The sequence below is a fragment of the Calidris pugnax genome, unplaced genomic scaffold (genome assembly GCF_001431845.1).
Source record: "Calidris pugnax isolate Ruff unplaced genomic scaffold, ASM143184v1 scaffold42, whole genome shotgun sequence".
Lineage (NCBI taxonomy): Eukaryota > Metazoa > Chordata > Aves > Charadriiformes > Scolopacidae > Calidris > Calidris pugnax.
In genome coordinates, this window is record NW_015090920.1 from 15,068,884 (window position 1) to 15,081,117 (window position 12,234).

At 36.4% G+C, this 12,234-nt stretch overlaps 1 protein-coding gene across 4 annotated transcripts in view; it reads left to right on the plus strand.

Moving 5' to 3' along the window:
* Positions 1–12,234, plus strand: part of SEC24D (SEC24 homolog D, COPII coat complex component) — a 57,452-nt gene that overhangs the window by 28,796 nt on the left and 16,422 nt on the right. For all 4 annotated transcript variants that reach the window (XM_014949922.1, XM_014949920.1, XM_014949923.1 and 1 more), the window contains 3 exons: positions 4,967–5,105; positions 6,814–6,929; positions 9,767–9,891. In XM_014949922.1, the coding sequence (XP_014805408.1) occupies positions 4,967–5,105; positions 6,814–6,929; positions 9,767–9,891 (380 nt within the window). The remainder of the gene's footprint in view (positions 1–4,966; positions 5,106–6,813; positions 6,930–9,766; positions 9,892–12,234) is intronic.

Sequence of the window (12,234 nt, forward strand, 5' to 3'; positions counted from 1 at the left end):
TTTAAATTTTCAGGTGAATATTTTACTAATTAGACTTGCATAATGTCAGTGTAAATAATAACTCTAGAAATACTGCCTTTCTGAATTTGTTGCCCTGGCAAACTGTACAGCTTATCTGTTTAATGAACTGTCTGGATGAATAGTTGGTGGGTTTTGTTCCGTTAATCAGCCATGCAAATACAGTGTCCAGTGTTCGCTGTAGATCAGAAGTACAGAATATTTTATTTGCTGTAGTACTACTGATAATGGAGTACGATTATAAGGAGTTTTAAGTTATAATAGAAGTCATCAGGAGTTACATATCTGTGTAGCTCTCCAAACCTGTGAGATATTTTTTCTTTTGAAACAAATAGCCCTTGTCTAAAGACGTCCTGAAATCTTAGATCCCCTAAATCCAGGGGTTTCATGGGGTGTGTTTTCAGAATTGTTTGCCCCTGAGATAATCTGTAGTTGAAAACACAGCTTGTCATGTGTAGTGTATAGTGTTACGTTGTGAGAGTGACCCTCTGTGTCTTCCAGCGGTAGTGTTCTTCAAAAGTGTATAGAAGGACTGGTGGCAAGTTCCTCCTCTTGTGGGGATGATTAAGGGTGTGATAGAGATACTGATCTAACTTAAAGCTACACTCATGGAAAAAGTTTGTGCGTTCCTCTTGGATGTACGCAAACTTCACAAGCTGTGTTGGGCCTCTCTTCAATACGATAACATTCCTGTTGCTTCAATACTGGTGTGTTAAATGCACCTAAATGATGGTAGAGTCAAACTAAGGGCAAAAACATAGTTTCTAATGTCGACATGTCACTGTACTGATAGGGTCTATGTCAAGGAGTGGACAGGAATATGTCTTAGCTGTGATAGGAAGGAAAAGGCAGAGACAAGGTACAGTGCCATCACATGTGGACGTTTGTCTTTCAGCACAGCTACAAAATGTTTTCTTGCAGCCCAGTCTGAGTGTCAGTCTGGCAATAAAAACAGATACTGTATATATTTTATTTTGTTGTGTGATAAATGGCTAATTTTCTTCAGTGTTTGCGTATGCCTCTCTTGTTCTCCAGAGACACACTCTCAGGATTTTTCTCGTTAGAATGCCTTCCCAGAGATATACCATGATCATCTTGAGCTTCATCACAGTCCTTACTCCTACATTATAATTTCCAGCTGTGGCTCTCATCCTGCAGTATGAATATCGTGATACTTTGCAGGCATCCCAAGGAACCCTCAGGAGTGTGTCAGGGCTTCATTTTTATAGCAAGAAATAGTAATCCAGCTCTCTCAGACTTTAAAGCGCAGGTTACAGTCCCTTTGGAAATTTTTATGGATGTATTTAATCTTGGAGCTGTGCCACCAATGTCTATCTATTGCTTTGTGATATTGTTCTGACTCCTGAGAGATGTTCTTGCCTGAAATATTTCCAAAATAAAACTCTTGCTATCACAGCTATATTTGGACTTATAGTGGGATAAGTTATGGTTTATCAGATAGGCTTTCAGGACTTGCACTCCAGCAGGACCCTGAGGTTCCACAGAAGGGAAAGTTTATGCAGGTCTCCTACAGCATTTCCCATCTCTTCTGCCCAATCCTTCTTTGCTTTAATTTAAAACTACAGTGTTCTTACTCTTTCCTCTTTCAGCTTACATAAAAGGAAACCCTTTTATGTGTCCCATTCAGATTTAGGCTGCCAAGTATTAGTTTAGTCATTGGTTTTGAGAAATATTTGTATTTTGATAGTGCTGGAATGCCAACAATCGATACCTAAGTGTTCCTTTTTGTGAGGTCTGTCTCGGTGCTCAAATAGATGGTCCAAATGGCAAATTGGATGAAGGTTTGTGAAGAGATGAGGGAGAGCAGAAGTGTAAGTGACAAGTCCACGAGTATAGCAAATGTCCAAATAGTTATGGTAGATACCTAACTTAATTCGCTTATTGGTGGAGATTTAAGAGAGGAGAGAAAGAAAATGCTGATACTTCATAGGTGAAAAGGCAAAAGGAGGAGTATTGCATTTGTTTAAAAAACAAACAAACAAAAGAGAAAAAGGATATTTATTTTATTTTGTCTTATTTTCCTGCTCCTGTGGGAGTTTGCCACTGACTTCCATGGGACTATAAATAGGTCTCTGCTTTATCTTCTGGTGCACAGTGACATCTACAGAGAATGGAGCACATCAACAAGACTTTCCCATTTAGTACTGTGTCTTTTTATGATGGTTTATCTTTTATGTATTCATTAGTTTAGACTTATTACTTTATTTTATGCCTTTCAATGCATCTAGAATATTATTTACCTTTGTACATTCCCCTGGAGATCTACCTTTTTAAAAAAACTTACTTTACCCTGACAGAAGTTATTTTGACAGTTGGAAATGCAATAGCATTTTACATGCCCAAACAGAAATTACTTTCTCTTGATAAGCAGAATATCTTCCAGGGTGTAATGCCCTGGAAGATTTCAGCTTTTTTGAGGTAAAATTTCTTTCACAACTATGTCGTACACATCAAGAAGTGGGGTTTTGGTGCTTATTGTCTGAGTGCTGATTCTGAAATACAGATAGTTTTATTATTAGATGTGTTCATTATTGATGTAATGTTTTAAATTATTTAAAGAAAATACTAAAATGCAAATACCATTTAATTACAAAAAATTCCAAAGGAATAAATCAATAAAGGTAAACATAGGGCTTTTTTTCAGGATTTTTCTTCGTGAGAATTCTATTCTGTGTAATTCTGTTGCATGCCTTTTTGGTTGGTTTTGCTTCACTGATTTTTCTTTGCTTTTTTTTTTTTTTTTTAAGTTCCTCTAAGCTCATTAGGAAATAAAAACAGCTAGCTTCTACATATGATTTTATTGATGTTTCATCCTTTATTTCTCTGGGCAGGAGAAAACAGAATCCAGCCTAGTATATGTTTACAGAACATTGCCTGTGGATACTATTTTCTTAAGACCTGGGCACATGTTTTAACTTCATGCGCTATGTATAGTCTCAGTAACCTCAAGACAACTATTTAATACATAAAGTTGAATATGCAGATAAATCTTTTCAAACATAACCCACTAGACTACTGAGGCTCTAACCCCACAATTTAAAATGGACTTTGTATTTTAAAAGAAACTTAAAGGGAGGGGAAGACTAAAATTTTCACTCCAAATATGAAAAGACAAGGAAAAAAACAATTATTTTTATTTCTGCTGTCTTTAAAAAGGTAATTTATTAAGTATGTGTAAGAATGGAGACACCTAGGCTCTGAGCTTCCTGGCATTTATTTTTTGATTGTTCTTGTTCATGCTTTTAATGTAAAGGTCTTAATTATGGTATTTCAAACTATGATCATTTGGGGGTATTTTTTCTTTCCTCTTGGATAATATTAAAAGTATCAAAACAACGTTTAAAATTATTCAATCAACATGTATAAATGCATCCGGAATTGTTTTAGTCTTGTTTTTTTCCTCCTACCAGGTCAGATACTATAATAATATTAACTGCAAACCAGATCCAGGCCTCATTAAACTAATACAGCAGAATGATAATCAGAAAATTGCCAAGTAATGAACAAAACCCAGAAGTTTTAAAACTTATTAAGCAATTGTGGCTGATGAGCAGGTTTTATAGCCAAGGCTTTCATGTCTGAAAAATGACCCTGATAGTTTGCCAGCTGACATTATTGGTTAATTTGTGTTAAACTAAGTTTTTGTAGAAGAAAGAACACAAAGTAGAATAATATCTCAGTGGAGCAGGAGGGAGCACTTAAAACCCATGTAGTAAAAATCTATTCTTATGTATAAAATCCTTGGCAAAAACCATTAAACCCTTTGGAGAAATAAATGAGTAAAATAGTCTCTGTAAAATATAAACAATAAAATATATGTAGGCAGTGAATGCTAGAAGGACATGAATGATTTTCTAGGTATTCAAAGACTCTTATGCCCCAATAAAAAATAAAGTGTATAACAGATAAAATATTTTCATTCCTTAAGAACAAACAGAATAATTTTTAAAAAGTGAATATACAAGTGATAAAGTTTGAGCATTTAAAGGCTGTCAGCATTTTCCTCTTTTAGAGATCTGTTATGTGTCCAAACTCTGGATTTCTTTTCTTATTCTTATGTTCAGAGTTTTTTCAGTTGGGACTGAAGGCAGTAAGAAAAAATACAAAACAGAGTTTCACAAATAATTGAGCAAATGTCAATTTTTATAGTGGTTTCAAGTATGACTTTTCTAGCATGAAGTATAATCACAGGAATCTTTCAATTGCTGCACAGTTATTACTGAAAGAGGCATCTGGAAAATGTCTTCCATTAGCTGTGGTTTTTGGCAGAGGCTATAAGCAAGCATGGTCAGTGTAATTAAACTGACAAGTGCTTGAGATGCTGTATTTGTTTGCCGTATGTACTTCCCTTCAATAAATATTAGTATTTCTTCTAAATCTCCTACTCCAGCTGGTGAACCTGACAACATTTAAACATCAGTATAGTCTGATGTGACATGGCAGCATTGGGGTGGCAGCATTTATACAAAATATTAGAAGCTTTCTTAGCAAATACCTGTTTGAGAGACTATTTGCAATAGAGGAGCAGCAATAGGTTTCTTCAGGAAAAATTTGATCAGACAGAGAAGTCAAAATCCTGACTCCAGCAGATTTCTCTTCGTGATCTGTAAAACCCTTTGCTGGAGAAAATCAGCCTGGAGCTCTGAACGACCAATGCTTTCAAAACTTTGTAGGCTTTTAGTGTGAGTTCTTACTCTCTTTCTGATCAATGTCAGAATACAACCTGTGAACTTGTAAATTTAGCCCCTCAGGGGATCAATGGGCTTGAGCCAACCATACTGCAGATCTTGGGTGAATGCTGAATACTGAACGATCTCTTGCTCAGCTGATCTCTAATGAGTTAAGTCTGAGCAGTAGCTTTCTAGCTCACTTTATTTGTTTTCAAGTTTTCATTACTTTTTATAACTTAATCTACCTTTTGATCTAGGCACCTCTTTATGTTGTAAACCATGGTGAGACTGGACCAATCCGATGCAACCGGTGCAAGGCTTATATGTGTCCCTTCATGCAGTTTATTGAAGGTGGAAGAAGATACCAGTGTGGATTTTGCAATTGTATAAATGATGGTAAGTGATGCTTTTCTGATCTGTTATTCATACAGGTTCCATAAAACTAAAAAGAAATTGTGTCCCTAAAATTATTTTCTTGACTCGCTGACTTGATGAGAAAATAATTTAGTGAGATGCAGTAACTAGGCCTAGTTCACAAATAAAAAAACTGCTACCCAACAAAAATTGGTAGGAACCTTTGTTCAGTACAATTTAAAAAAAGGAAATGTATGAAAAATCATGCTGACTCATGAAGTTCAGTCTGATAAAATCAAAACTTAATTTAAAAATACTATGTCAGCATAGGATACGAAGCTGCTTTTATTGCTAACTGAAAGCAACTATTGTGTGGAAAAGATTAATTTCTTTAAGAAATCTAAATGTCCAGCAAGAACCAAACATTTAGAACCATGTTAGCCTAGTCCTGTCCGTGACTATAGATGCAATGGTTAAATAACCTATTAATCTTACTGTGACAAGTGTTGGTTTTCACAGAAGATACCATGCCATATTTGTTCAAGTGTGCTGCATGTGACTCATAACTGTTCTTGTGCTCTTGGCTAAATCCCAAATCTTTGCCTGAACTAGCCTTTCTAGACATTTGTATCAAGTTGGATTTCCTCAGCTGGATCACAGCAGTATAGTACTTTCCCTAATACAGTAATCTTTTCAACTGTGAAACATGAACCTTGACAGAATTGTTCCAACTTCTTTTCTGCCTGACGCTCAAACGTTTGTGCAAGCATAGCAGATAACAAATTTCATAGTTTGTTAGCAATTTAAACTCTCATAAAGGAAAACTTAAATGCATTGCGAATATTTTAAGAAAGACATTTAAGTTGCAGTGTCATTTTAAATCATGTTTTGTATTACTACAGTGTCTTTTATTCAAGTCAGAAAGCGCTTAAAAAAAAAAAGCTTTTATGAGAACTAAAAATATCTAAAAATGGCCAGCAGACTAGGTAGCTATTCCCCCCACTCACACACACATACACTTTTTGGAAGCAAAAATGTGAAAAATAAGCATTCTAAATATATATTGATTGAGGAAAGAGGAGCTTAAATCTGGAGGTGACTCTTTGCCAGTGTGACTCTAACCATTAGATTAGCTGTATTTAAGTTGGTGGTGGCAAACCCACTTGATTTCTTAATGCTTTGGAGTTCTGCACCTTTTATCTGTAGCTGCAGGAGGTTCCCAATGCAATGAACACAATGCACTTTGCTGTAGAGTAGGCCAGGGTTTGGAACCTTGTAGAGCTGTTTTCATTTTGGATAAAGCAGTACAGGATTGAGGAAAAGTGCTGTCCCTCTGCAGAATTCTGACTGGTGGTTTGAATTAAGTCTTGAGTAGACTATATCTACTAACAAAATAGTCACTGTTAAGTCTGTATCCTGAGGGTAACAGGCTCTTGCCTGTAGAAATGACCTGGATCAGTCTTACCTACTGAAGCCTGACAGTGTAGAAGTGAGAGAATATGCTCCAAACAAAAATGGACCTGTCATTACTAGAATGTTGCGGGGTTTTGTTTGTTTGGGGTTTTTTTTTTAAGCCAATGTGGGGAAAAAAAAAACACCATTGCAACCTGGATAAGTGTTTAAACTCTTCCCTTGATCAGTAACAGAGGAGCCTACATTAGTACACTGTATAGGTTGAAAGCAGTTGTTGAGTTGGTTTCCTCCTCCCAGAAATATAAACGTTTTTGCCTGTTCTTGTGTTGACTTTTAGTCCCTCCATTCTTCTTTCAACATCTGGACCACATTGGCCGGCGGGTAGACCACTATGAAAGGCCTGAGCTATCTCTGGGATCTTATGAGTATGTTGCTACTTTGGATTATTGCCGAGTGAGTATTTCCAGTGTGCAAACTAATTTACTATTTTCTGTCAAAACAAACAGCATCCTTTAAATACCTACAGTAGAGTAAATGCGCTTGTAAGCTGAATATCAGAGTCCAAGAACATTCTAGAAAATGTAGATAGATGTGGAGAACTTAGGCTTACAACATTTTGTACTTTTGTGCTGCAGGGTCTGGCTAGCAAGTAAGAATAAAAAATAGCGCGGCAAAGTCATGGATTGTCAGTTTTTAACTGGGGTGTTCATTTGATCCTATCTAGCATGCTGCACTGTTTAGAGGATATAGTTGAAATTCCAATGCAGTGTTGCACTTTAGATGCATGTCTTCTATTGATTTTGAAGACAGACACACACCTAAGTTGCCTTCCCAATATTGAAAACCTTAGCGAGTGAATTGTAATCTTTTCCTGGAAAGAGGGGGTTTACTATTCTGATCGCTAAGTGATTTGCAGTGGAATGGGTTCTCTCTCCTAATATTGACTCACTGAAGAGCTCAATCCAAAGCCCACTCAAGCCACTGTAAGTAATATTAAAGAACTGTATCTGATACTTCTGAAAGCTTAACTTAAACTTTTCAAACTGTAGTACATTTTACAAAACTACAAGTGTGACTCCATCTGTCCACAGCGTGGACATATTCTTCTGTTCTTGCTAAAATCAGGCAGAATTTTCTTCCTGTCAGTGGAACTGAGGTCGTGATAAGGTTAGGAAAGGCAACTGGACACTACAAAGGCTTGAAGTAGGTACCAGTAATTTCCTTAGACCATCAAATTATTACTGATATGAGGAAAACGAACAGGTTTAAGTCTCTTTTCTCACAGGGGACTGCTCCAAAATCCATTGAAATCTGAGATGACCTATATTGATTTTATTGAATCTAGGTTAAACCCCAGAACAGGAGAAAATTGTAGTGAGGCATTACAGAAATACAGTGTGGGATCCTCAGTGTACATCCAGTGTAGCTTCATCAAATTCGGTTAAGCTTTGCTGATTTCTGGCAGCTAAACTTTGAAAACTCATGTGTACTGAGTGGCTCTGTGCCATTTTCGCAGTTCTTTTTCTCTGCCCCAACGTGTAACCCTGTGTGATGCAGCCATCATCACAATGCATCTTTCACTTCAGGGGCTTTTGCCATATAGCTTAAATCAGGGAGTTTCCTTGATAAGTCATCCAGTATGGTTTGTCTTCTTGTTGCAAAGATCCATCCATAGACTTTAGTAGAATGTTACAAAAAAGAATCTCTTACAAAATTAACAATTACGTTGGAAATGCCAAGTCATTAAATTTTAAAGAAGTTAACATTATTGTGTAATTCATTTTTCGTTTTGCTCCAAGTTGCAAAGGATTAATTCTTTTATAAATCCAGTTTAAGACCAGAACTGAAAAGTCATTTCCTTTTGTGCTTATCAAATGACAAGGATGAACAGCTACAAAAAATGTTAACAAATAACAGCTGTTTTGCATTATTGCACTCCTGCTAAGCGGATGTGGCAAGAGCACAAGTCCTCATTTCTACCATATATTTGTCAGAAATTACACAGGGATTCTTTATAAATGGTGATGTGATAGGAGAGTTTAGAAGTAGAGGCTGTTGCAGTTTTTGAAACTAGAATCCAAGTACAGTAACAAAACAGGTTTTAAAAATACTGCCTGGTTTTAGTTCACAGGAATTAATCCTGCTTTACATGATTACAATGAAGTAAGATCAAGGGTATAATGTTTAGTTTAAAGTGTGCCAGGGACTATGGATAAGTTGTAATTCAAGAGTTAGATCATTTTTGTCTTAAATGGATTTTTCTGAGGCTTAGTTTAACAAGTATAATTTGTTAAATAAAGTTGTTAAGTGGTCAGAACTCTGTGTAGGAAGACAGTGAAACAGTGTAACAGAAAAGCTGTTCTACCAAGTAAAGACCACTACTTACCTCAATGGGAATTAGGAAAGCTGATCTTAGGGAGTATGATGATTACTGTTGCTATGTTCACTTTATATCATTTTTTTCTTGGGTACATCTCTAAGCATTACATTCTTTTATTTGGAAACAAAAATATTTCATCTTCTTACAGAAACTCGTGTCAGTAGTGTATGTCATGATGTGTATGCCAGTTACATTATGAATAAGAGGAATTCCCAAAGGAATCCATACCAGCCCAAGTCGCTGCTGTGTATGCAGCAGTTACATACATTGAATGTTCCACAGTCATGCTTTGATTATCTTATAGACAGTTGGCTTATTCCTGAAAGTACAGTTCAGCTGACCAGAATGCATTGGAACATGAGCCAGCAAGACAGACAGACAGGATGCAGATGTTCAGCACTTAGTACTGCTAAGAACTGAGTTTCTTTAATTCTGGTTTAGTACCTAAGTTTTATTTTCTGTTTCTAGATTGGTTTAAAATCACTTAACAGTTGCTAGAGGCAAACACTAACAAAAACTGAATTTAAGCATTCACATTAACAGAATGGTACTGCATGTTGATACAGGGAATGTGAAACCAGTATGCGTACAGAAAAAAGCCAAAAGGCAACTTTGTTTAAACACTTGAATTCCAGCAGAAAATGTGTGTGTTTAATCTTATCTCATAAACTGTCACTCTTTACATATTTTATTCCACTAGGATGCTATTTTCCAGTAATAATGTTGTATTCTGAGGGTGGACTCTACCCAATACGTGTCAGCTTTCTGCAGTAGTTACTATTAATGAACCATAGTGTTTTTCAAACAACTGAACACTGTATTTAGATTGCCTTATGGTACCAGGTGTAAATTATTTTGACATAACAGGACATTGTCTAATTTTCCCTGTGAATGGTCAATTTTTCTGTAGAACAACAAGCCTCCAAAGCCGCCAGCTTATATCTTCATGATTGACGTATCCTACAGAAACATAAACAGTGGCCTAGTTAAACTCATATGTGATGAACTGAAGACCCTGCTAGATAAACTTCCAAGGTAAAGAAACGTGTGCTTTGCTTAGCTGACTACACTGCAGTTTTCATGCAGGTTTGCATGTTGAGAGGTAGAAACAAGCAACAGAAAATGTCAAAATTTACAGTAGAAGCATTTTGGGGATGGTAGTGACCAAATTTTAATTTTAACGCTGCTGGCAGTTCTTAAACTTTGATGTCTGGCCTTACTATATGAATGGAAAAAAATCTGTTATACTAACTGCACATGTAGCTTGCATTCTTTTCCTTTCTTGTAGTGAACTCTAGTGGTATTATCAGCGAAGTCCCAGCTTGTAGTTTTGATTTTACTTGCTGTAGTTCTGTTTACTGCAATGCTGCTTTTCCTATGAAATTAAACAGGGAAATATCTAAACCAGAATACTCAAGAATGGTAAGTCTCTCTAAAGCCATAGTGTTGGTGACTTGTTTCTTCAGCTTTTATTGTTAATTATCAAAACTTTTAAAGCTTCTTGCTGTGCTGTGAGACTTTTCTGTCACAGTATGTATCTGAGAGGAGAACAAATCTTGTGGGCAACAAACCTTTTATGAAATATAGCACATTTCCTTTGTGAACATTAAGCACACAGTAGTACTATTACTACTGATCAGTATTAATGGTGGTATCATTTAGTATGGTTTTTAGTATAGTTTTCATCAGTGTTTAAATAATGTAGACACACATAGTTAAACGAGAGCAGTGAAAGACTGAGAAATTAAATAGACAAGACATTTCTCAACCAAGGTATGTAAAAGCATTGAAGATCATACAGAAAGAAAATGCATTCCAAGTAACAGCAATTGCAGCGGGAGAACAGACTTAAGAAATGGAGAGAGCAAAGTGAGGAACAGTAGGAGATGAGATCCTTGAGATAATCTGGGAAATGTTAAAAATCTTTTATCATATGTCCTTCTGAGATCTCTGTGCAGGAAATAAATTCCAGTCCAGGGTGAGGAGTTAGTTTGTCAGATGCCCATGTAAGGCCATCTCTCAAGTACTTTGTCATTGAAGATTGTACTAGAGACACAAGTGTTTGATATTATCCTGAACATATCTCAGAGCTTTCCGTCAGGATTGCTCATGACTCTGAAGATAATAAAAGGAATGAGTAGTAACAAAAAGCAGTTGGCAGTTTAGAAACACCTAGGCTTGAATAGGGAAAGTTGAGGAAAAAAGAAAGCAAGTATATCTACACCACAAAAAAGACACTTTAATTCTTCTCCTCACCAGCACTCTGCAGAGATCTGCTGCTAAAAAATTTCTTTGCAGGGGCAAAGTATTCATGTCCACTGAAAAAAGCAATAAAAAATATAAAGAAAGGGCAAGCCCTTCAGTTTCTTCAGACTTGTCTGTTGTCTTTCAACAGTACTAATTAAAAAAAAAGTAAGGCATTCCACACAAATTTGTGGTGAATCTTTTCTTTTGCTGCTGAGACACAAAGGTCAATGTGTGTTCATTTTCTGTTGCTGGACAAAGACACGTGCAAAAATGTTCTGCTGTTGCCGCACGAGGTGAAAACCCTGTGTTGGGAGTTCACCCTCTGCTCAGATCTTTAAGAGGAAAGGCTTGGGGGGTAGCAAAGCAATGTCTGGCACAGAAAGGCCATTGGTATAAAGGTGTGTGCCACTTCACTGTGGAGTGAGAAGTTTGAGTTAGCAAAGAAAGGATTTCAAGGTAGGTGGCCAAAGACCTGGTGTTAAGAACTTTGTGTTTTTGTAGACTTGCAGCACAGCAGAAACCCAGTATTTGCTTGCTTGAAATTTTAGAGCAGGCATTTTCAAATTTTGCTATTTAAAGAAATACAGAGAAATGTGTTGTAGAAATTGTGCTTGTGAGCATGGAAAATCAGGTTAACTAGTTATGCAAATATGATTTTTAGGTGCATAATTAAAAACCTCACATTTGAATGCATTGATGCACATTGATTCAGACATCTCATTCTGAGACTTTAAAAAAGACACTATTGTATGTGAGCTACATAGGCAATCAGCTGCTTCATTCACAGCTAGCCTTTAAAACTATGATAGAGGAAATTGGATGAAGTCTGGCAGTACAGGCTGCCACAGGTAAGAGCAATACCTGGAAAAATTGTCCCAAATACCCTCTGTGCAACAACTTTGGGACTACTAGGATGATGTGGATCCTTCTCTTTGAAGTAGGACAGTGCTGTATGTGCAGAAAGTTAGTAATACTGTGTCCTCATCAAGTTCCTGAATGTTCCCCATTAATCATGTTACTAAGAAAATAGTGTCTGAGTGCTGGGAGTGGTTAGAAATTTACATTCAGAAATGAGGCATTTGTTTGAGTTTGTGTATATTGGTGGAATTATTTAAAATGCTTCTTTATGGA